This window comes from Rhinichthys klamathensis, unplaced genomic scaffold (assembly GCF_029890125.1).
Source record: "Rhinichthys klamathensis goyatoka isolate OS25496 unplaced genomic scaffold, OSU_Roscu_1.1 h1tg000248l_1, whole genome shotgun sequence".
NCBI classification, from domain to species: Eukaryota; Metazoa; Chordata; class Actinopteri; order Cypriniformes; family Leuciscidae; genus Rhinichthys; species Rhinichthys klamathensis.
Genome location: NW_026606770.1, coordinates 675,746 through 702,721, shown reverse-complemented (window position 1 = coordinate 702,721; position 26,976 = coordinate 675,746). Strand labels below are relative to the sequence as shown.

Genomic DNA, 26,976 nt, shown 5'->3' with positions numbered 1-26,976 from the left:
AGCAAAACAATGGAATAATAGTATACAGCCAACAAGAATGAATTATAAAAGGTATATATAATGTAAGGAGGTAAACAAAAAAATATATAGGATGCTGGAGCCAATAAAACATGATTTTCTAAGTGATTTTAATGTATAAGGGATTATAAAATAAATATGTACTGTACAATTTAAACAAGACAGAAGTGGTTTAGCTTCTCTTGTTTCTTTTTCTTTTTATTTCTTTGCTCTGTATATTTTATCAGAACAGATTTTTTTTTGTATGACAAAGAAAAATAAACCTGAAACGCAATAAATAAACAAATTACAAAATTATTGTATAGATATATATATATACCGTAATAAAATGTAACATAATACAATTTTTTTAATATTTTATTTATTTTGTCAAGAAAATCTACTACCAGAAGTTAATTTTGGGTGTCATTAAAGACATTTATAATGTTAAAAAAGATTCTTATTTCAAAAAAAGAAATTCCCAACTTTCTATTCATAAAAGATCATAGGAGCACAACTGCTTTGAACATTGATCATAATAATAAAAATAAAAATAAATGTTTCTTGAGCATCAAATCATCATATTAGAATGATTTCTGAAGGATCATGTGACACTGAAGACTGGAGTAATGATGCTGAATTTTGCTGTGATAATAATGTTGCTGTGAAGCTTTGCATGACAGAAATAAATTACATTTTAAAATATATTAAAATAGAAAACAGTTAAACCATTTCTCAATATTTGATCAAATAAATGCAGATTTAGTGAGTGTAGGAAACTTCAAAAAAAAAAAAAAAAAAACATCTTACAGACCTCAAACTTGGTATTTCCACCAAATATAAGTCTAAATTTACACAAATACCTGAAAAGAGAAGACAAGAAAGTCAATCAATAGAGAGACTTGAGATGAATTAGATCTAACATATAATTTGCGTGCGTTTATGTACCTGGTCATTTAGTTGCCGTATGTTTTTCTCGATGTGCGGCAGTAATCCTCTGAAAGTGAACTCCTGGATAAACTGCCGGATGTGGTCGTGGTCATTGAGGGTCAGGCAGGTTCCACGAGGGGTCGGGGTGGAGTGAGAGGTCAAGCTGGGCTTTGTCACATCCACACTGTTTACAGGGTTGTTGCTAGGGTAAACGGCATCAGTGGGCTGGTCCAGCTGCAGAGGATGAGTCTCTGTGATGCCGTCTGTGACTGCAAACATGAGTGGAACATCTCATTTACATTTGACCAACATTTCTCATCAATATGAGGTTTATAACCAAAATCCAGTTGGAATGGACTAACCTCTAACTGAAGGATCAAGACCATCTTCCTCTGCACCGATGTTGTTTTCAACCGCATTATTCACTGCACATTCTTCATATAGCTCCTTTTAAACATTTAATTTGGCAGAACAAGTTCAATTTTTCAAATCCAACATAGTCACACAACAGTAATTCCATTAGAGCAACACATTTTTCCACAAAAACTAAGAACAATTGCATTATGCATTTTTTCAGATAACCCTCTAACTTCAATATTGTAAAACAGTTAACAGCAATCAAAATTGATTTTAGATTTACCAATAGTTCACCACACTGCTTTCAGATAAATTAATAAAAATAATAAAAAAAGACATTCATTAGAGGAAATTATAGCAAATGAAAGTATTATATTATAGCAGGATTTCCCAAATTGGGGTTTGATGAAAATGGATGAAAAGCAATTAAATCGTTATTAAAATATAGAATTAAAATAAATAAATCGTTTTAAAATAAAAAATAATTTAAAAACAAATTGGTAAAAAAAAAAAGTAATGGGAATGTATTTTTAAATGATTGAAATGCACTACTTCAAGAAAATGTTTAAATATAAAAAAATAATAATTATAATTTAATCATAATAATAAAAAATTCATAACATTCAATTACTTATTTTAAGGACCATGGTGGAAGAACACTATAAAAAGTGTGCATTATTATGTATAAATATTAGTTTTTGCAATAGAATAAAATATTTAAGTGTTCTTCCACCGTGGACCATAAAATGAACTGAATAAATAAAAGAATAAAAAATAACTAAATATTACATTACTTGTACCCTGGATTTGCAAGGTTTATGCCATAGACTGTAAAAAAAAATTAAAATCTTAAACAGTCATCGAGGATGAGGATATTGGGCCCTCAGAGCCATAGCAGTGCTGAGAATTTTTCTAAAAACAAATTCAAATATTGAATCAGTTAAGCCCAATTAGATGTGAATATGGAAAAGGTAAGATCAGATGTTTTATCAGGCTATTATTATTTTCACATTTAGATACATATGCAAGGCAGAAGGCCATGTGACAGAAAATATACTGAATGGCGGTTCAGGGTTTTTCTCTTGAAGTCTGGACAATTTTTTTAAAGTATCTCCTAAAAACAAACATCATGAAAAATACTAAAAACTCCCTCATCATGAGCAGAAAACAAAACTGTAATCCGGAACCAGACCACGGTTGAGGATGCCTGGTTTACGCCATTAAAACTTTTCTAGCTCTTGATCAGAAAACAATGCAACCTGGCCCAGAATTTATGACGATAATCAGAAGTTTATTAGTTGTAGGGCTGTCACTTTTGTGAAAAAATCCTGTTTGATTTTTTTAGACATAAGTGTTCATTAAATCGGTAGGGGTGTAACGATACACAAACCTGACGGTTCGGTTCGTCCCACGGTTTTGAGGTCTCGGTTCGGTTCGGTTCATTTCGGTGGGGTGGGGGGGTTTAGAAAGCTAAAATTGCTTTTATTTTTTATTAAACAGTGCTTTAATGAACAAATTGTGTCCTTGTCTTTAAATTAATTAAATTACAAGTAAACATTTCTCAAGGATAACAAAATGATCTGCTAATGCTGTAAACTACAGCCCTTACTTGCACATTACTATAACATTAAAGCTTAACAACAGAGCCTAGACTTTTAGCCTAAATGATATAATAATAATCAACACTCAAATAACAAATTGTATGAAAACATGTAAACTGCACATAAGGCAATTTTTGCATTAACATGTTTTTACTCTAATTTGTTATTGTTATATAATAATTTACAGTTGCTGTTATTTTCATGACAACTATTTTAAACATACATTAAATAATCAAGATATCATAAACAGGTTAAGTAAAATATAATATATAGGCTAATATATAGCATTTATTTAGTGAAAGAGTTAGCAAACCAGCAAGCTGTGGACACTGAATGACTTGCCTGAGGTAAATATAAAGCTATGTGAAAAACTAAGCGTTTTATTGACGTATTTCCGCTGTTGAAACACTGATTGAGTGTTTACACGAGTTATGATGCCTTTCAGTAAGTATACTGTATCTTTCAACATACCTTCGGGTGTCCATTCATGTTTATTCTGTAACTGAGGAAGAGATGATCGCGCTGCCGCATGCATACAGTAGCCATGTTTCCATTCACTTGTCAATCGAATTATCAGAAGTTCGGTAAAAAAACTCATGCGAATAAAGCTGGTGAAAGTGTGTTTCCATCAAACGGCTTTAAAGCGGATAAAAACCTGTGCGTAATGACGTCACATGCTGTTTTGCGATCAAATTGGAATATCGAATTGATTTGAGACATGTTAAGGTGTTTCCATTCATTTTCTCACCGAATTGCACAACATGCAAGCCAACATTTGCAAACAAAGTTTTACCAGGCAAAATGGTTCGCACCATAATAACGTTTCCATCCGCGTTTATCGCATAAGCCGTATATCGATCAAGATAAAATCCGATGAGACCGATCGTATTTCATTTTAGTCGATATTCATGAAATTCAATCGAATTTTACTGTTTCCATAAGGCATTTTTCATTCGATATCACTTAATGCGGATAAAAACGTGTGGATGGAAACTATAGTGATATCTGTCACGCCACATCTAAGAGCGCCAAAACGGCATTTATTGTTTGCATTTCGTGATCAAATAGACATAATTTGAAAGATTACACCTTGCTTATTATCAAAAGTAACAAAACACTGAGCTTATTGCGATTATATGTGGTTAATGGTGGTTAGGCAACAGCCCAGTATTCGTTGTGTACACATTAGGGCTGCAACGATTCGTCGACGTTGTCGACAAAAATCGATAATAGAAATAGTCGACAATGAATTTCATTGTCGAAGTTGTCGCCAGACATGTTTTTTTTTCCGACCGAGGCATCTCTCTTCATTACAATCTCTGCCGAGAGTCGCACATGCGCACTAGCTTCTCTGCTGAGCGATAACATACAGAAATGGCGGCGTCCAACGCAGCAGCTGCGCGTACCAAAACATCTAAAGTTTGGGGGCATTTTAGCCTGGATACGGCGAATAAAAAGATTACCTGCATGGTTTGCAAAGCAGTCCTTGCGTATCACGGCAGCACCTTGGTGATGCACGAACATTTAAAGAGAAAGCACGTCGGACAGTTGAATGAAACGGAGTTTGACTCGCCTCGGTAAGATTTAAATAACATGGAAGCCAATACGTTTTGTTTTGGATGTACATTGTACATTTTATAAGCGTATTTTCGGTAAAAAATAAAAATAAAAAAAGGATTTAACGTTATGCCCGACTGTGCCTGACAATAGTATTTTAAATTAAATGCATGCAGTCTGAAGAAGAGAGCCACCTAACCCCTGGTTTACAGGAAGAAAATGTTTACTTGATTTTAAAAAAATTTCTTCTTATAAAACAAATGTGCCTGTCCTTTATAAAAATGATAGAGTTTCTTTATTTATGTATTTATGTCTATACTGACCGAGCACTGTGCCTAATTGGTTTTAGACAGGGCATTTTTATTTACTTTTAGTATGAATCGGGATATCAGCAGCAAAGTTCAATAAAATATGCATTTTTCATTGAAGTACCCCCTTCTTTCTTGTGTTTACTATCATTTTCCACAGAATTAAAGCAATCTCATGCTAAATTTTAGAAACATTTAATAACTATTCGATTAGTCGACTAATCGTTTCAATAGTCGGTGACTAGTCGACTATTAAAATAGTCGTTAGTTGCAGCCCTAGTACACATAACACATGAGGTGCAATGAGCCGGGGCTGGGCGGGGCAGCAGGGGGCGGGGCTGGGCAGCAGGGGGCTGGGCGGGGCAGCAGGGGGCGGGGCAGCAGGGGGCGGGGCTGGGCGGGGCAGCAGGGGGCGGGGCTGGGCAGCAGGGGGCTGGGCGGGGCAGCAGGGGGCGGGGCTGGGCAGCAGGGGGCGGGGCTGGGCTGGGCGGGGCAGCAGGGGGCTGGGCTGGGCAGCAGGGGGCTGGGCGGGGCAGCAGGGGGCTGGGCGGGGCAGCAGGGGGCGGGGCTGGGCGGGGCAGCAGGGGGCTGGGCGGGTCAGCAGGGGGCGGGGTTGGGCGGGGCAGCAGGGGGCGGGGCTGGGCAGCAGGGGGCGGGGCTGGGCAGCAGGGGGCTGGGCGGGGCAGCAGGGGGCGGGGCTGGGCAGCAGGGGGCGGGGCTGGGCAGCAGGGGGCGGGGCGTGTTCGGTTCGCCATGAGAGTATCGCGTGTGGTGTATCGCGGTTTTTAGGTTCGGTTCAAATATCGTTACACCCCTAATTGTAAAATCGATTTTCCATGTCTAAAGACGTTTCCATTTTCAACACCAAATATAGGCAAATCCACGGACACCTAACAGGCATTAGGACGAATGTAAAGAGGGCGCTTGAGACGCGCACAAGCCAGCAATATTTCAGATGATTTATTGCCGTGAAGTTTCGTGCACAATGACAAACAGGAGCGCAACATTCTCGAAAAACAATAATCAGAGTGGACTGCCATAACATCAATGAAAAACATTACTGCAGGCTTCAACACGGCTGTTTTCTCGATTAGAAATGTCAAACAAATTTCGCCTACTAGGGTGATTGTAGCCGGTAGCCCCGAATCTGTATCTGTATGAATGAGACTGTCTGTTGAGACATTTTTGTTGTAAAAAGAGATGTCATGTGTGTTTTGGCAGAGCCTGCAGTTGCTGTGTGACGCATCGTGACGAGCTGGACGCGCTCCGAGAGGAGGCCGTTAAAATCGCTTCCCTATTTTCGTTTTCAAAACTTGTGTTTCGATTGTGCGATCGATTTTCAAACGTAAAGTGACAGGCCTAATTAGTTGCATGTTCATTGCCTGCAGCGAGGTTGTGGGACTCACAGGGTTGTGTACGCTGGTCTTGTGCAAGTACTGACTCCAGGGGTCCGGCATCTGTTCGTCCGCACCAGTGCTACCGCTCCGGGAGTTTATCTTGAGCAGATAGCAGCCCTGAGTACCATACCGCTGTTTCATATCCTCGTACACGGAGTCCGCCCTGAGAGACACAGAGATAGACATTAAAAGTTGTTCAATACCATCATAAATGCATATGACAGCCTAATCCTTCTCCCCACAGTCAAGTTATCTTCTATTCATCAGACCTTGAGGCTGCAGACAGCGCACGATTAGCAACTTATCTACATGCAGTAAGTGGAAAGGAAAGCTGATGTCAGAAATCAATAATCATAGAAAAGCACATTGCAGATGCAGTTCGTTTTATTCCTCTAATTAAATGCACACAATTACAAAAGAAATCACTTTCGGTTTAATTCCTGAGGCAGGGTTGGATAGATGTTTCCAGTGTTAATCAATTCCTTTCGTTTAATTGCAGAATCAGAACAAGCACTGGGAATACCAGAAGCTTGGAATGGCATATGGAATAAAGGGCATTTATGACTACCTCGGCACTGGACTTTTTTCTCTTTTTTTTTTTTAAATACACCATTAAGTCTGAGAACAGTTCAGCTAGGAGCAGTTTAGTTAATAAACGTATTTCAGTAACAGAAATAAATGATAAATTGTGAGTGAGCACAGATCTATTTTCCTGTTTCCTTTGACCTTTAGCTCACATAATTAGAGTAGAATCGAATTGAGCACCATACAAATTTAAAAACTGCCTATAGCAAGAAAACCCCAATTATTTGAAAGAACGTGCGTGTATTTCTATGCATTTTTTTCAATTTCCCTCGTGTCATATGTAACGACAGGACCGATCAAACACACCATTGTTACTGTGCGTTCACACCGGACGCGAATAGCGCGTCAAATTCGCGTCTACCGCGTCTACCAAAAACAAAAGTTTGAAGCGAAATTTACGCGTGTCAGAGGGGAAATCCGGAGGCGAAAGTTTAGAAACCCGTTGGCGGCCATCTTTTTAGATGTTTATCGAGCATTAGCATTAGCATTAATCGAGAGAGTCACCGCTCGTATATGCTCTGGAGAGCAGAAACAGCTGCGTAGGGGACATCGTCGCTGTACTCGGGTCCACCAGACCCTCCGGAGGGTTTCAGGAGTTTCACAATTTGCTCCAGAAGCTAGGTTTGGTGGACCTAACGGTGAGGACGCTGACGAGGACAGCGTAGGCCGTATAAGGCCTCGGCCTCGAGTGGTCTATGTCTGTCGAGCCCGCGCTCTACAGCCTCGCCCGCATCCACATAATCTGTCATTTATTTTTGTTTTGATAATAAACGGAGCCTCCAAAAGTGAAACCTGTCCTGTGATTTTTTAAAAAGTTTTTATATACTAAATTGTGTTTGTTGTCTTTACATTAGAATAATAATGTTTCATATAATATAGAATAGATATGGAATAAATAGCATTCAATACAAAATGAGTATCTCTCATATATTGAAATCGAGTTTTTATGTGAAAGATTTGCTTTGCACACCAAGCATTTTTGTCATATTACAAAATAATTTATTGAGGCCAAACATAAAATAACATTATAAACTGTCACATCACCACGTGACAGCAGCAAGCAGGCTCCTGGTTGGTTAACATTTCCTTTGTAATCGCTTATATTTTAAATAAAAAAAACTATTATTTGTTAGTTTTTAATAAAAACGTATAAGACAGCTGCTGTCTTCTTCTAAACACTGCTCTGCACACGTTATCAACTTCTAAATTCAAATGTGCTTTCGCGCGTTGGCTGGCGCTTAGCCAGTGCTGTCATAGCCTATATCACAACTATTGAGTGTTTTCAACCACATAATGTTTATTTTAAGTTTCAGACATTTAAATATACATAAGTACTAGCAAAACAATGATTTTGATTTTGCTGATATCTATGGATAAGGCAATAATAATCATTTTTATTATAAGATGACAGGTTTTCTTCATATCAGATACACATTGTGTAGAACGTAGCTTCACATTTTACCCTATTCTTCTCCCAGTTCACCAGCCTCTTACGTTCATGTATTTCGTGAGAAGGGAAGAAACTGACGTGTTGTAAATCCAACAGATCCGATTCTTCTCTGAACTGTGGCACAAACTAACATGACGTCGCCCATCGGCCATCGCGCATACAGCTCAACTAACGCAATCGTTATGAAGGCGTTTAAACAACACAACGCGTCCACTTACACATATTTGACAATCGGAATATCAGTGTTTCATGCTATAGCTAATACATTTGTGAATATTTTTGATAAAAAAGGAAAAATGACATAAAAGCAGATCCTCATTCATTCAGCGCTGTGTTGTGGTTGCGCTGTGTCCCGTGACAAGCAATGACGCGTCACCATGGAAACATTAAAGTGACAAATTCTAAATAACGGTCGCATTGGTGTGAAAGGGTTAAAAGTGGAAGCTTGTGCGTAGCTTTGTTGCATTATATTGAAACTTTGTTGATGTTGTTGTTGTCATGTGTGTTCTGGTTATTTGAGCATGATAAAACATGAGTTTTACATTTTATATGACAATAAAACAAAGCTTTGTTGCGTTTTTTTTTTTTTTTTTTTTTTTTTTTTTTTTTAAGTGGGGATTGGGGGTGCGCCAACCCGGTTGGGACATAGAAGGGGGTGCGCAAGGAAAAAAGTTTGGGAACCGCTGGTATAGTGTTATGCATGCCTGATGATAGAACGACTAGTTAATGTAGCCCCATCTAGGTGGTGTCTCCTATCAAAATATTACTCGTTTAATGACTCACACTTTGGTGGACATCACCTTCTCATAGAATGCAGTGTGTCTGTTATATTTATCAGAGTATAAATTACTCAAATCATGCAAATGAGTCAGCTTTTGAAACAAAGGAACTTTCCTCCTTGAGAACTGCACCTTTCTCATTGGTCACACCAAAAGCCAAAGGTGTGACCTCTGTGGAACTTAAAAGCCAACACAAAGTTCCCTCCGTGCGCTCACAGTATTTCTGGGATAATATGAATATTTGTAATACAGAAATAATGATACCGTGTGGCTGAAAAGACTGTTCGTGAAACTGTTTCATAACATAACTGCTCTCTCTGGGAATTTAAATGTTCCGCTGTGTTTGTTCTTGTGGAAAGATTAATATACGTGTCCGAATTGTTGTCATGTAGGAATGAGATCGTGTAAGTGTTTGAAACGAGAACGCTTTCTCTTAAAGGGGTCATATAATGCCATTTTTGTACAAGCTAATATGATTCTTTAGGGTCTAAATTAAAAGTTTGTAATCTACTTTAAAAATTCTCATTAGTATTGTAAGAAAACAGTTATTTTACCTGGTCAAAAACAGCTCTGTTTTCAGCACGCCGTTTCAGTGCATATGACTTTAAATGATCATGAGCTTTGCTGACTCCGCCTCTCTGTTCTGTGTACACCGTTTGTAACACAATAACCATAACGCGTTGTTCATTATAAACGTGCGATTATGAATTATATTGAGAACGTCATACATAGAAAACATGCCGTAATGTACCCTGAGTGTAAACCTTAGACTCATTCATCGTGAAGCGTGCAAGCGATTTGCAAAGATATAAATATTAATATAAAGTTTAATAAAACGTTACACTCACTTCAGTTGTTCTAGAGGTTCAGCAGGAACACGAATATCTGGTACCGATCCTTTATTCAGGAGCAGCTTTTTAGCAAATCCAGCTTTATACTGACCCTTGTTTATAAAGCAGTCTGGTGAGAAATGATTCCCGCAAATATGAGAGCATTGACGTTGCTCGTGGGGAATATTCCCTTCGAAAACAAACTCAGCCACTGCGTCTTCAGCGGTTCGGATTTAGGAACATTAAAATGACTGTTCGTTATTACACCCAAGAACAGAACACCACAATCGCTTAGACGCCATTCTGCTCATAGACAGTGCTCCAGCATATCAACAATGACCGCGCCGCGCAGACTATGATTGACAGCTCGCACGAGCGAGGGCGGGTCTGTGTTGAAACGCGACTGTCAATCAACAATCGCGGGAGGGGCGTGCGAGCGTGTGACGTGTGAGCGTGTGCATGCACCATTATATGACCCCTTAAACGATTAATCGTGCGGCTCTAGTTTATAGTAATCATATGAGTGAGCTCTAGTTGAAAGTTGGCCAAATGACTTGTGCTTAGTATGGTATCAATTATTATTGACTCTAAGGGTGTTTTCGCACCTGGCTCATTTGAAGCCTTTGTTTTGGAACCTGGTGCGTTTTCTCACTTAGTTCGGTCCGTTTAGGCATACATGAACACGGCAATCGCGCTCAGATCCTCAACGAAACAATCGGTCTGAGATCGCCTGACCAAGGTGGTCTCTGTCCGATTACAAATGATCTCTGGAGCGGTTCGGTTGAGGTGTAAGCAATCCGGCCCAACGGACCAACGAACCAAGTGAGCACCACGACGCATGTGTGTGATACTGAAGCAGTAGCTAACTAATAATGAGCCGACGTTCTGACGTAGAACCCCAGAAATGCTGGACTGTGTTTACTACTCGATCAGAGTAGGACACTGACACAGAAGAGAAGAAATTGTTGAATGAAGTCGTTATTTTTGTTTGTTTGTTGCGCACAAAAAGTATTTCCGTCGCTTCATAACATTAAGGTCGAACCACTGTAGTCACATGGACTATTTTAACGATGTCTTTACTACCTTTCTGGGCCTTGAAAGTTGAATTGACATTGCTGCCTATGGGGGGGTTTAGAAAGCTCTCAGATTGTATCAAACATATCTTAATTTGAAAGTCTTAAATCTTTAAAAAGTCTTACGGGTTTGGAACGACATGAGGGTGAGTAATTAATTACAGAAATTTCATTTTTGGGTGAACTAACCCTTTAAGGATGTTAAGTTGTTAAAGGTGGGGTAAGTGGTATTTGAAAAACGCTGTTTGGAAGTTAGTCAGACCGACACACAAACAAACATTAGCCGCTTTCCGACCAAGTAGTTACAGGAACTTAGTTACAGGAACTGTCCATTTCTAAACAGTTCTAAGAACTTCTCTCCCCCAAACTCGGTTTTGCTGTTTGCGTTCGCACTGGCCAAGTGGCCATAGGAACTGGTAGGAGGGGTAAGGGAGTGACGCAAGCACGGCGGCGCCACATACAACAACAACAAACCAGCATGAGGAGGCTATCCGAATGTTCCTGTTCTGCCTTGCCGGGACCTTAATAACGGAGTACGAACGGCGGCGTTTAAAGATCTTGAGTTCTGTACAGAGAAACACAGAAGACGAAGGCTCCAGCGTAATATGATCTTAAGTAATATAATGGAAGAAGATAGAAGAGCAGAGCGCAGGAGGCAAACAAAACGACGGGTAAGTTTAGCAGGCATTAGCAATTAGCTGGTTGAATGCGTTATGTTTGTCTTAAAGGAACACTCCGACTTTTTGAAACTTTAGCCTATTCACCTTATCCCCCAGAGTTAGATAAGTCCATTCATACCTTTTTCATCTCCGTGCGTGCTATAACTCTATCTGACGCACCCACCGCTAGCCTAGCTTAGCACAAAGACTAGATGTAAATGGTTGCAGCTAGCATACTAATCCAAATAAGTGACAAAATAGTGCAAACATTTTCCTATTTACATGTTGTGATTTGTATAGTCACAGAGTGTACAAAAAACAAAGTCACATGAGACACAGACATATTTTAACCGTATAAATACTGGGAACTATATTCTCTGAAGGCGAAGCACTGCTACTTGGGCGGAGTGATAACCGCAGCACCTGAGACGCGCCGTGGTGAGGAGCAGAGAGCGTGTCTCAGGTGCTGCGGTTATCACTCCGCCCAAGTAGCAGTGCTTCGCCTTCAGAGAATATAGTTCCCAGTATTTATACGGTTAAAATATGTCTGTGTCTCATGTGACTTTGTTTTTTGTACACTCTGTGACTATACAAATCACAACATGTAAATAGAAACATGTTTGCGTTATTTTGTCACTTATTTGGTATGCTAGCTGCAACCATTTACATCCAGTCTTTGTGCTAAGCTAGGCTAGCGGTGGGTGCGTCAAACAGACTTATAGCACGCACGGAGATGAAAAAGGTATGTATGGACTTTTCTAACTCTGGGGGATAAGGTGAATAGGCTAAAGTCCCAAAAAGTCGGAGTGTTCCTTTAAGTTATGAGTTAGCATAGCCTACATAGGCGAATTGCAACAGACAGTGAAGAAAATGTGTTGACAGTGGGCGTGACTTATAAGTTGAACCAATCAACGTAGACCAAGGGAAAGGGAACTAAAAAAGTCCTCGCTCTAGACTAGGTACTGAAAGAGTTATAGGAACTACGGTCTGAGGAACTAAAAAATCCCCAACTTAGTCCGGTCGGAACACGCGGAAAAAAAGGGTTATAGGAACGTTAGGTTCTAGGAACTGCAAAAGTCCCTCCGGTCGGAAAGCGGCTATTAAGGGGTGTGTGTAGCCAATCGGGGCGTATGACGTGGAGGAGAGAGAACGAGCAAGTAGTAGGGAGGTTAAGTGACTTTTGACTTCAAGTCATGATGCAAAGGTCCCCTTTGGTATGGAAGTACCTTAGGGCCATAGAAATAAATTTATCCTAAGACACAAGTGAGATCACATTTTGTATCTTACATACACACATTTTTTAAAAATGGCCGCCGACCATACTTGAGAGGCCCATATCTTTGCTTCTGTCATAGCTATAATGACAAATTTGGTATCAACGGGTACATTTTTGTGGTCAAGGAGTCCAATAAAATAGGTTCCAAGACTAAAAAACAATAATGTTGTCCTTAACATGACAATTGGAGGTGAAGTATGCAATTTTTTATTAAAAAACGCATGCCAAACACACAGTCCATTCACAACTTAATAATTTCTTCGTTTAGGTCTGCTTCGCATGCGCCCTTTACAGCACTGGCTGAAGACGTGGGTCCTGCGTCGAGCATGGGCATCCGGTCGTTTACGTCTCAAGGTAACTCAGAACTGTGTCACAGCTCTGGAGCCCTGGAAGGCGGTCGACTGGTATCAGACAGGTGTAAACCTGGGAGTAATCTCTAAACTGATAGTGGTTTCGACAGACGCCTCCAATTCGGGCTGGGGCGCCCTCTATGAGGGCAGACCGACTTTTGGCCTGTGGTCAAGCCAAGAAAAGAGCTTGCACATAAACTGTCTAGAGATGAAGGCGGTCGAGAACGCCTTGCGGTTCTTCCTTCCCCTTCTAAAGGGCCACCATGTCCTTGTCCGCACGGACAACATGTCGGTGGTTTCCTACATAAATCGCCAGGGCAGTCTGAGATCACGGAACCTTCATGCACTGGCAGAACGCATCCTTGTATGGGTTCAGCACCCATCACTGGCCCAGCCCATCACTGGCCCAGCCCATCACTGGCGGCTGGGCTGCCCATCACTGGCCCAGCCGCCCTCTCTATGCTTTCCCTCTGATCATGCTGTTACCACAGGTAATCAAGCCTATAAGGGAGAACGGTTCCTGTGTACTTCTAGTAGCTCCGTTCTGGCCGAACCAAGTTTGGTTTCTGGAGCTGATGCAGCTTCAGAGCTTGCCTCCGTGGCCTGTCCCATTGAGGAGAGATCTCCTCTCACAGGCCGGGGGTACGATTTGGCACCCACGACCCGAGCTTTGGGCTCTGCATGTGTGGGCCATCAACGGGTACCCATCAGTCTCCCCGACGGAGTGTTAAACACGATTACGCAAGCTAGAGCGCCCTCTACTAGATGGCTTTATGGTTCCAAGTGGTCAGTGTTCTCAGGTTGGTGCTCAGCTCGCAACCTGGATCCACAAGATTGTGGGGTGTCGGAGGTTCTCTCCTTCCTACAGGAGCTCTTGGATAAGGGTAGATCCCCATCCATGCTCAAGGTATATGTGGCGGCTATTGCTGCGTTTGTCAAACATTCGCATGGCCAGTCACTGGGTAGGAACGACCTTGTAGTCCGCTTCCTCAGGGGAGCTAGAAGGATGAACCCTCCTCGCCCCCCCTCGGACCTTTCCTTGGTCCTGGAGGCCATGAAGGGTGCCCCTTTCGAACCTCTACAGTCTGTGGACCTTAAGTATCTCTCATTGAAAACCGCCTTTCTGGTGGCTATCGCCTCAGTCAAGCTGGTGGGTGACTTACACGCACTTTCTGTTAGTGCGTCGTGCCTTGAGTTTGGGCCTAATGACTCCAAGGTCATCCTCAAACCAAGACATGATTATGTCCCCAAAGTACTTGCCACTCCTTTCAGAGCACAAGTCTCTGTGGATCTGACAGCGAGTCTGACATTCTCTCGTCACAGGCGATTTTTGAGATTCACCTTCGAGGGCCAGGCATATCAATACACAGTCCTACCGTTCGGCCTGTCCCTGGCATCCTGTGTATTATGATGTACATGGACGCGGCTCTCGCGCCCCTGAAACTTCAGGGAATGCCAGCTTTGAACTATTTGGACGATTGGCTGATTCTAGCTCGATCTCATTCAGAGCTCATAGAACACAGGACCATATTACTCGAACACCTCGAGAATCTTGGTCTCACAGTCAATTGGGCGAAGAGCCAGGAAATATCCTTTCTGGGCACAGAGCTGAACTCGCTGTCAATGACAGCGCGACTATCGCCAGAGCGCATACTGAACATTGCGGCACTATAGTCCCGCTCAAGAGATTTCAGAAGGTTCTGGGCCTCATGGCCTCATCATCATCAGTACTCCAGCTGGGTCTGCTTCGCATGCGCCCACTGCAGTGGTGGCTGAAAGCACGAGTGCCGTCTCAAGCTTGGGCCTCCGATCTGTTTCGCCTCAGGGTCAATCAGAAATGCGTCGCAGCTCTGAAACCTTGGAAGACGACCGACTGGTACTGGTACCACCGCCTCTTCAATCTGACATTCTCTCTTCGGATCTGACAGCGAGTCTGACGTGAATCTCCTTTGCCTGGTTAGGGCCCTTGGAACGTTCGGCTGCTTTCAGACGGTCAGGACAGCTATTTGTTTCGTTTGGTGGCCGATCTAAAGGTCTAGCTGCCTCGAAACATAGCCTTTCCAGGTGGAAAGTGGACGCTATCTCACTGGCTTATACATCTAAGAGCCTTCGTTGCCCTCTGGGCGTCAGAGCTCATTCCACTAGAGGCATGCCTCTTCATGGGCCTGGTCCAGTGGGATTTCCCTTCACGATATCTGTATGGCGGCAGGCTGGGCCTCTCTGTCTACATTTATAGGGTTCTATAACCTGGAAGTTCCCGCGCTCCAAGCTAGACTGTTGTCAGTTTAGTTTATCCGCTCAGTTCTGCCGGACTCGGTTCCGCGGACTGCAAAGTTTTCAGTTCAGGCAGGCTATTGCCTCCCCTGACTGTTATACCGTGTTAAGCACCCTCTATGCATTTAAGGTAACCACGTTTACCTTATATCATTCTTATTAAGCCCATTCCCAATGTCGGCTTTTTATATCCCCATATCATATGAACTCAGGGCGCTCGCCCTTGGGTCAGTGTTGTGGTAGATTTAGCACGCACAGCGTTTTAAATTGGATTCCCGTAGCGTAAGCTAGCTTACGCAACACGAGAGTACTCTCGTAAGAGAACGTCACGGTTACTAACGTAACCTCGGTTCTCTCTAGAAGAGGGAATGAGTGTTGCGTAACCCTGCCGTGCTTGTGCTACCATCTGGTTTCGCTTCAGTCGATGAAAACCAAGGAGCATCTTATCGAGCTCTGGCTTATATAGGCATAAGCCACGCCCATTCGCCCACTCATTGGTGCTTACGTCACGAGCAGTGCCTCGATAGGTTGCAGCAGTTGCCGCATAGCATCCAATAGGCGCGCGAGCTGCCTCGCCTAGGTCTGCTAGCTGCAGCAAGTGTGTTTTAAATTAATACAAATTATAAGGATAATTTTTGGCTTCAGTATTCTCGAGAAAAGAGGTTTTCCCTCTAAGGTTTTTTTTTCCATAGTCAACTAGCTAGCTATTTATTAGTTATCTAACATTAAAATAAAAAAATTATTTAATGAGAAAGTCATACGAACCTCAAAGTGTTAACCTGTCACCTCTGACCTTCAACAGCTGTCACAGCTCCTGGTGCAGATGGGATGTGTTGTTGCAGGAACTGATATGCTATAGGCTACTCCTGACTGGTCGAAATCTCATGCTACTTAGGACAAATGTAATGTACAGAAGTAGCTGCACTGCTTAAATACAAAATTAAAGTTTTTGAACGAAAAGATAAGTAAAGTCACTCTGATGACAATTTTTATGTGAAATGTGCATATTTACCCCCAATTGTCATGGTATGGGGAAAATTTTTATTTTTTTAAACTTGAAACCAATTTTATTGGATTCCTTGACCCCAAGAATGTACACTTTGACACCAAATTTGTCATTATAGCGATAACAGAAGCAAGGATATGGGCTCTAGAGTATTTTCGGCGCATTGGCGGCCATTTTTGAAAAAACATGTTTATTTCTGATACAAAGTGTGATCTCACTTGTGTCTTAGGATACATTTATTTGTATGACCCTAAGGTACTTCCATACCAAAGGAGACCTTTGCATCATGACTTGAAGTCAAAGGCCTATTTTTTGGGCTTAACCTCCCTACTAAGAGGGAGATTTGAAGAAAGACTGCAGAAATAGAGATGAGACAATATAAAAGAGTAAAGCTCAGAAGAAATCACTGGAAAACGAAGGGTTATGACTGGGCAAGAGCTTTAGGACCCGCGTTAATATTAGAAAAGCTTTCCAGTGCTGAGAGAGAGCTAAGCGGGAAGGCCTGAAAAGAGACGCGGAGGTTGCTTTGATTCGGGTCCACATGTGAGTAACACTGGGTTTGAGTGTCATTGTTTGGAGCTGCTGTTCTGTTGGCAACTAATAACGACGACTTGTTTGTAATTACTATTGTGTACTGTACGTTCATTCTTTGAGCTTCCTTGTCATTCGTTCATCATCTGCGCATTATTTTGTTGCGCTTCTGCTATGATAAACAGACATCCACTCTTGGATTGTGTGCGTAACGGAGGCCAGCTAGTGAGAGTCACCCTGACGACTGCTAGAGAATGTGGTGTTTGGCGTCATTGTTAATGCACTCGCCTCGGGGTTCGAGACCGACTCAGAGCAGGGCGGTTAGGATTGGAGGATGAGTTTTGGAGGCGGAGCAATGAAGAGAGGGGTGTGTTTGTTTGGGTTGATTTCAAATATCAACAATGTCCAACAGCGTTTTTGAAATACCGCTTACCCCACCTTAAAGTAACACCAGGGAACTTTTGCTCTCGGGGTGGGGTCCCCCTACAGTTGGGAAACAGTATTGTCCTCTAGACCTCTACTACTGTCGTAAACTCTGTCATCCTACATGCACGTGCAATTATTGACAACCACGATAGCCCTGAACACTGTAGGAGGAGGTCACATGCAGGTGTTCTGCTTGCGTCGCGTGTGAAATGTCTTCATCACAGGTACAGTGGCATATATTTCAGCATGTCATATGAATATAATTTCATGGGTTTTCTTTTTTTTTCTAACGACAAATGATCGCGATGATCACGTTTACAAGCCAGCGTCATTATAGTAGCCTAGTCTATTGGTTACCGTTTTACTGAATCTATATGATACTTCAATGCAATGTTTGAGTGGTTGATAATAACCATATATCGTCAATATTATAATATCAAGCTACCATAAATGAATCTGCAAATTTTACAAATCGATTTGCATTATAGCTTGAGGCAAGACAAATAAACAAATATCACAGACATATTAGGTATCCTAAAATATGATTTTGTACATCTTATATATTTACTTGCAAGAATGTAGCCCCTACCAAACTTGTGCACGCCGTTTAGACACAGGCTTTCATTTGATTTTGATTTTTTTTTTTTTGCCAAGTCCGCATCGGTCGGTCACCCCTCCTCCTCCTCCAGCTCACGCCAGCGAGAAAATGCTGGCCCAATGTTGATCCTCGTTCTGCCTTTAACGCGATCACTCTCTCTTTTTCTCTTTTTGCTTTGCTCCGATAAAACCTTTGCTTTCTTGTTTTTCTGTGCTGCTTCGGCCATGACTATAACATTTGGCTCGCACGTCCGATTTTAAGGAAGTGGGGGTGGTGGTGGAAGTGACGTATATGTCGTAAAGCAGTCGAATTTTGTAGTTCTCTTTGTTCGCCGGTTACTACCCGAAACCCGAACTTTAAAAGTACGGTTCAAAACGCTACAGACCCCGTCAGGCTATGGCAGACGTGTCATTCAACATATTGTAAGTCGATGTACCATCACAAGAGACTTGGAAATATATTATGAAGGTCGAAAAGTAACCTAGTGCTGCTTTAAAGAAATTTCTCGTAAGTTGTTTCTTTGTGTTTTATATAATGACCACTAGGAGGTGCTTGAGGCATGTTTTTCTTGATTTGTTTTCCCTGAAGAGATATACGTTGTGTTTTACCATGAAATGATAGGTCTGTGTCTTTATTAAAATGAACACATTAATGATTTATCTCACATCCATCCGCGACCCACCCGCTATTAATTGGAATGTTATTTTTTAATACTTGGCCCACCTGTGTTATCAGCAGATATAACTGCATCACTAATTCACATAATTTAAGCCTGAGAGAGTGCCAAGCACAAGAAAGGCTGAGACAAAGAATATATATAAACATTTTAATTTTGGTGCTCCAAAAATTGTAAGTAAAAAAGTTACCGGTAATTTCGACCCCTGTACAAGGAGAACACTTGAGACTGACGTGCACACACACACACACACACACACACACACACACACACAAACCTCTGCTCGTCTCCGTCACTGATATCGTGAAGCAGCACGTAATATTTGAGCGTGTTGGGGATGAACCATTTGGGGTGGGTGTATTCTCCACTGTGCTGGATTCTGTGCTGTTCCTGGGACAGCTTGAGGAACTGCTCCGTCGGCACCGCCTCATGGGACGACACCACCAACATACCTGCACCCGAGTTCAGGAGATCTCTCACAATACAGATGGAGGGAAGAGCAAAACAGAGACTGAGAGGGGAAAAAAGTTATCAGGGTATATGCAGGAAACTTGAAGTTAATTTTAATACCTTTTCAAGACTTTTTCAAGACCTTCTCAATATCTTTTAATACCTCACCGCCACTTCAAGCTGTAACCATTTACATCAGTGATACTTTTAACTTAAAGGAGAACTCCGGCGCAAAATGAACCTTTGGTCTAATTACACATTGTTACCTAGTCAACCGTTATCTGAGATTTGTTTTCATGATTATCGAATGTAAATAGTTTTATCTCTAAAAACAGTTTAGCCTATAAAGCTAGTATAACGCTAGTATATTGGGCATAGTGTAATGACAAATAAAAATCGCTTGTTAATACCACTAACAAGGCTCAAAATAGCCCCACACTAACACGGTAGCATAATGAGGGTCCCTACCTTCAAACCGAAGCATTGAGAACTTTGTCAGTGTCCAGACAGTTTAATAAGAAGATATTTTAAACATACAGTCAACTTCGCGTATACAGGCAGAAGCCATCTTTGAAATACAGTCTTTACCAGTCGATCTACGAACGCCGATCCAAGTGCGCTGGTGAGATGTGAACGAGCTATAAGTTGTGATAAGGTGAGCGCGAACAGTAGGCTTGGATCGGCGTTCGTAGATCGACTGGTAAAGGCTGTTTTTCAAAGATGGCTTCTGCCTGTATACGCGAAGTTGACTGTATGTTTAAAATATCTTCTTATTAAACTGTCTGGACACTGACAAAGTTCTCAATGCTTCGGTTTGAAGGTAGGGACCCTCATTATGCTACCGTGTTAGTGTGGGGCTATTTTGAGCCTTGTTAGTGGTATTAACAAGCGGTTTTTATTTGTCATTACACTATGCCCAATATACTAGCGTTATACTAGCTTTATAGGCTAAACTGTTTGTAGAGATAAAACTATTTACATTCGATAATCATGAAAACAAATCTCAGATAACGGTTGACTAGGTAACAATGTGTAATTAGACCAAAGGTTCATTTTGCGCCGGAGTTCTCCTTTAACAGTTTTAGTTTGTGATAAAGACTATAGACCACTCTGATAAAAAAAGGGATAGTAAATCAAAGCAAAGTTTATTAAAAAACAAAACAAAACTTTGCTCCACCCTCAACAACAATCATGCTGACATGTGCCTCAGTTCTTCGTTTTTTTTAATAAAAAAGACTAAATTCACACACTTTTACGATGTTTTTGGGACTCAAACTGTTGGACAGCTAATTCAGAAAAAATACTTTCAAAATGTAAGACTTTATAAAACCATGATAGGACTTAATACTTTTTAAGAGTCTTAATTTTCCCAAAATTGATTTATCACCTTTTAATACTTTTCAAGACCCAGCGGATAACCCTGGTTAAACAACAACAACAAAAAAAAAAAAAAGAGGAGGAGAGAGTGCTAAAAACAAGAGTGACAAAATATACACTACCGTTCAAAAGTTTGGGGTCGGTACGATTTTAAATACTTTTAAAAGAATTCTCTTCTGCTAACCATGGCTGCGCTTATTTGATTAAAAATACAACAAAAATCAGTTATAGTATTAAATATTATTCCAGTGTAAATCAGCTGTTTTCTGTGTGAATATATAGTAAAGTGTAATTTATTCCTGTGATCAAAGCTGAATTTTCAGCATCACCAGTGTCAGTGTCTTCAGTGTCAAATGATCCTTCACAAATCAGTATAATATGAGGATTTGATACTCAAGAAACATTTATGATTATTATCAATGTTGAAACAGTTGTTGGTCTGTCAGTTGTACAGTTTTTTTTTTTTTTTTTGGATTCTTTGATGAATAGGAAGTTCAAAAGAACAGCATTTGTTTGAAATAGAATCTTTTGTAACATTATAAATGTCTTTACTGTCCTTGATAAATAAAAGTATTGATTTCTTTCCTCCAAAAAATAAAAATAAAATTCTCACTGACCCCAAACTTTTGAACGGTAGTGTATATTCTTGCCCGAAACCAACTCAATCAAAAATCTCGATAGACTGGGAAAGTAAGCATATTAGAATGATGTGAAATGTAATAATATTTCACAATATTACTATTTTTACTGTAGTTTTGATTAAATAATTGCAACCTTGGTGAGCATAGGAGACTTCTTTCTTAGTTATTCTAGACTTTTGAACGGAAGTGTATATATACCCTTTTTGTATCAATGGACATCCATAACTATAATTTATATTTAGATTACATTTATACATATAATTTATTATAGAAACAAATACTTTTACATTTTATAGCATTCTTGGCAGAAAGTTTTTTTACAGTCAACATTTCGGTGCGTCCCTTGTGGTAAAGAAAGAATACAACCATAAAAAAAGAGAAGCAAGGTCGAGTTATTAAGAGAGGGGCAAATAAAGTTGTTTTTCTGTGTTTTAAAGGATACAGGCCAGGTAGTGGCTGAGGAACTCGTGCTCTGATGCCGGCATGGACTGCAGGAAGTTCTCGCGGTAAGTCTCAAACCATGGTGTTGTGGCTGTAAGATAAACACACACACACAAAGAAATATTATCTTGTTTCAGAAACAAGATTAATACAGGCCACATGACCAACCCTCCAGGAGCAAGAGGAGAGAAGCACATAATGAAAGGCAGGACGAATAGGGGGGGGGGAAAAAATGACATTTGATATTCAATAAAAGCTTAACAGATCACATTTTAAGAGTCTTTTACAGCAAAATAAAAGATCAAAATCAACTTAATAATTTTCCAATCATTTATTCAAATGTAAATTCAGCTCCTCAATCAAGCACTTTGAAGCATAAAGGTCCGGTCACATTAGCAAAATTTCAGTTATATTTTGTGGGAAAAAAAGGTATATTGTTTATTGTCAATAGTGTAGCGATGTCTGAAGCACAGCTCACACACAAGTTAAACCAAGCAGCTTTCTGTTGGTCAACTTAAAGGGTTAGTTCACCCAAAAATGAAAATTATGTCATTAAGGACTCTCCCTCATGTCGTCCCAAGCCCGTCAGACCTCCGTTCATCTTCAGAAGTTTAAGATATTTTAGATTTAGTCCGGGTGCTTTCTGTCCCTCCATTGTAAATGTATGTACGGTATACTGTCCTTGTCCAGAAAGCAAATAAAGACATCATCAAAGTAGTCCATGTGACATCAGTGGGTTGAAACTGTGTTGTGAAGATGAACGGAGGTCTTACGGGCTTGGGACGACATGAGGGCGAGTCCTTAATGACATAATTTAAATTTTTGGGTGAACTAACCCTTTAAAGCCACTGGGAAATCTGTGTGGGGAAATCTTTCATCTTGAGTATTCCTACTCGATAACACTTTACTTGAAGGGGTGTGCATAAGACCTTCATAACCATGACATGACATATGTCATGAAAATGAAGTAGGGTTTATGAATGTTTATGACAACTGACATTAAGTGTCTTTCGCTCAATAATGACATTTTGAATGCAAATATGACATTGTTTAGGATGTCTTTGTTATGACATCTTGACATAAACCCTAACATCATAACCTGTCAGTGTCTTTGTCATGACAACTTGACATTAAATTACATTAAACTGTCATGTGGTTGGTTTTGACACTGGCTGTCATGAGGCCATTATAACTGTGTCATGAATATTTTTCGTGACCTCGACTACAGTGGTACACATTGAATTTGTCATTAAACAGTTATAATGGCTTCATGAGAGCCAATGTCAAAACCAACCACCTGACAGTTTAATGTAATGTTAACCCATAAAGCTAAGTGGTTTCTTAAGTTTGATAATTAATCTGCTAGGTCATGTTTATGACAGGTTGTGTTGTCTTAGTAATGTCAAGGTGTCATAACAAAGACATTTCAAACAATGTCATATTTGCATTAAAAATGTCATAACTGAGCGAATGACACTTAATGACAGTTGTCATAAACATGCATACAACTTCCTTCATATTCATAACATGTGTCATGTCATGATTATGAAGGTGTCATGTCAGTCTTATGCACACCCCTTCAAGTAAAGTGTTACCTCCTACTCAAATTACTTGATTTCGCCCACAAAAAAAAAAAAAAAAAAAAAAACATTCACCAAAAGACGGAAAATGTGACCATACCTTAAATCGGGATTACAGCACCTTAAATCTAACATCACTTTCAAACCCTTAATGATATAATTAAGATTCACCCTAATTTTCCTTAAAGAAAAGCAGGTTGTTTTGAATGCACGCATCAGCATTCATAATCAATTTCCCCCTTTTAGTCTATATCCAGCAATGAGGGAAGATGAGGATGAACTGATTTTTATGCTCCAGATTCATTAGTTCAGTTCCTTGACATTTCGTCTCAATCAATGGTCCTCTCTGAATCATTCATGACAAAAAGCAGACGGCATGATGCACTCCACTCTGGCAGCCTCAAGATCAATTCTTTATCTGAATCTCTACAGCGAGGGTAGAGCTGAAACACCATGTCGACACTACAATACAACAAACCATATCTAGCACATTATAATCAATGAAGCACATCTCTTGTTTAGCTCAGTGTAGCTCTGATTATTACAATGGCAACTTTCTAGCGAGAAGAACTATACTAATTTACCTATATATATACTATGTTTACTACTTTAGCTGTGATTAAATGTATTTTTGCATAATGAACATTTTAATATTAGCACACCCCCTGCAGTAATGCTGTGTATCCCATTGAAGCCCCCTGCTAAGAAGACAATGTGTTAATGTAACGATAAAGGCTAATCATAATTACAAATATTATAAGTCATTTCCATAAAGAGAAATATAAATTTAGTATATCTTCTGGTGTCTCATGAACATAACATTAAACAAGCCTATTATATAAGCTTCTTACAAGGTTCAGAAAAACCACAAGGATTTTTGAAAATGTGTTTTGCATATTCAAAATCCAAAAGTTTAAATAATATTAAGCTAACTTTTTACTTGTTTGAGAGCATTAGTGTATTGATAGAATGTACAAATATCTGTAATGTGTACATATATACAGTATGCAAGAGTAAAAACCTGTTAACTGCAAGGTAACCTTACCATATACAATGAAAATCTGTAAATGTTTTAACATTACATTATATGAAATTACACTGTAAAATACTGTCAAATGTGTTTTTTGAAAATAAAAACTATGAATTAACATACAACCCCAAATCCAGAAACGTTGTGACATTTGGTAAAATGCAATAAAATCAAGAATTTGAGATTGTTAATTCTCTTTAAGCTTTTTTTAACTGACAAAAGTACAAAGAAAAGATTTTCACAGTTTTCACTCACAGCATCTCAGAGATCCACTGGTTGATGAACACACGTTGTCCTGATTGGTTACAAGGTAGTTTGTGACATCAGAAACACCAGCAATTTCAAACCGCGTTTTTGAGACTGTCTTGTTAGCCCTATTCGGACGGTAATTGTTTCTCACGTGGACGTCTGTAAAAAATAAATTTGCAATGGCCCCTCAGTGATAAAACTCATGGTGATTTATTCACGGTGGAGGAGCGAGTTTTGCTCCTCCAAAAACTCCCATGAACCCGGGAGCGCGCTGCTTATGTGGTCAGTCGCATGGACATATGCTTGTAATAATAAGAATAAATTCATATTTAATTTAATAAAATAATAGGTAAATAGCCTAATGTCATATTTATTGATTATTTAAATCTCCTGTTTAAAAATAGGAAGATATATGCACTAGTTAAAATGATTGTCTGTATTGCATTTTATCTCAAAATGTGAATTTATCTCACTTTAAAAATGTGAAAATTAGCGGAAACAAGTTAATACGGTCTCTTATTTACATGAGGTAAACACAAAGCTGCTTGGTTTATTTTGTAATGCATGTAATTGCTGCCAATAATAACAGCTCATTTCAAATGTTTACGTGCTTTTCTTCTCTTTCTCTTTTGAGCGGTGATGAAATATTGTTCTTGTAAATACTTTCCAGCATTTCAGTTACAAGTGTAGGCTAGATCTTTAAAATGCGTACAAATTAGTTGCGAAGCGCAACTGTTTTAAAAAAGATCTAAACAGTGAATTTTGAATTGATCTCCTCTTGTAAACTCAGAGATGTGGATTCGGACGCCAATTCAATTTCCACACGACTTTGGTATTTAAAAAAAAAAAACAGTAGGTAATTCGGCCGGGGATTTTCATGCGAGTGGTGGGAGAAAAATCACTGACATTCTGGATTCGTATATGGCAATAAAAATAAAAAAACACACAGACTAGCCCCTGTAAATGATGAAAATACCTTACGACCCCATGAGAAACAATAACCGTCCGAATAGGGCTTTTGGTTCACTGCAGTTAAGGAGAAAATACTCAGCAATATTGTTGACTTGTGAATTTAACGTTACACATTTGTCTTAAAGACCCACTCCGATGAAAATGATGTTTTTCTAGGTGTTAACATGTTCTTGTGGCATTTTTCTGATGTTAGAGGACATATCTTGAGAAAAATAAGCTCAAAGTTGTATTTCTGAGTATTTCTAAATTCAAATGGCTGTGAATCAGTAGCAGACGCTAAAATGCCGGCTAAAATAGACTGGAGTTGTGACGTAGTAACTCCACTGGGCGTCTCCACACGCGACGTCTTGGAGTGAAATAATGATCGGTGATAACTTTGATTAACTTCGGATAATAATAATTAACGTGTATATAATACTGTTGCTGCCCCACCGGTATTGGGGGTGTAAGCTAGCGGGAGAGACAGAGCCATAGACATAATAAATACATAGACGCCCTATTGGCCGCTGGAGCGTACGTCAACGGCGCCGCCATGTTGGGGATGGCAACTTTCCCATACCTCTCATACCGGGAATTGAGAAAAATGCCTGTTTTGTGCGCTGTTGGGGGCTGTACACATCGCCACACAATTGAAAACAGCTTTCGAGGAATTACCTTTCACAAGCAAGACTGAACGTTTGTTTTTGGTTGTATTTGGTCATGATTTAATTAGTAATAGTAACGTTCAGAGGATACATTTAAAAATACTACTGTTATTGTGTCACGAAATGTAGTTTAAATAGTTTTTCAGTCGACAATGTAGTTGTTTAAAGCTCAAATATGTGGTTTGTTTATAAAGATAGCGCCTATTTAAAAATTTTGATCTGACGTTTTCGGAGTTGTAAGATGCGCTCAGCGCTCGTCTACCCCGCCTGGAACAGCCGGACCTCGGCCAGTGCTTCTGGAGTGTTGCCGCTGACTCGGATGTCTGTAGTCTAGTGGTTAAATATGAGATATAATTCGTCTTGTGTATATCTAACGGGCGATCTTTGGTCTCATTAATCTATAAATGGTTCCCTGGTAAATCGTTTTGGCTGAGGGCAAAGTGAAGTTTCATAACTTTATATTTAGGCTATTTTAACGTTGTATCCTGCTGTATGTTTGACTGAAGCTACTTCTGTTATACTGATCAATAAAACTGAAATTTAACAAAAAGAGTTAAATATTAAAGTCACTATTTAACTTATTTTTTATTGTGCATATTCTGTCATTGATATTTCTTATTCTATTGCTATTATTTTAGTATTATTAATAAACTCTGCTATTATCAATATTTTTATGATTGTATTATTGTACTTATGATATTATATAATTATACTAATCATTACTATTTTATTTGCTGTATAGGCTACTATTTGTTTATTTTATTGACTAAACTATTTACTATTACTTCTCACTTTATGTTATATTTACTATTTGCATTGCACTATAGTTGTACCGTAACAACATATTATCATAAAGGATCCATCAGTTATCTTTGTTATTGCTAAATTCTGGTCAATCACAGAAAATGCTTTTTCCACAATAAGAAAACTTA

At 39.7% G+C, this 26,976-nt stretch overlaps 1 protein-coding gene across 3 annotated transcripts in view; it reads right to left on the bottom strand.

Annotated features, from left to right (window-relative positions):
* The window catches only part of trappc8 (trafficking protein particle complex subunit 8), a 122,507-nt gene that overhangs the window by 77,440 nt on the left and 18,091 nt on the right, over positions 1-26,976 (bottom strand). For all 3 annotated transcript variants that reach the window (XM_056266417.1, XM_056266415.1, XM_056266418.1), the window contains 5 exons: positions 21,571-21,660; positions 18,938-19,112; positions 6,157-6,310; positions 1,290-1,374; positions 946-1,196 (listed from right to left, as the gene is read on the bottom strand). In XM_056266417.1, the coding sequence (XP_056122392.1) occupies positions 946-1,196; positions 1,290-1,374; positions 6,157-6,310; positions 18,938-19,112; positions 21,571-21,660 (755 nt within the window). The remainder of the gene's footprint in view (positions 1-945; positions 1,197-1,289; positions 1,375-6,156; positions 6,311-18,937; positions 19,113-21,570; positions 21,661-26,976) is intronic.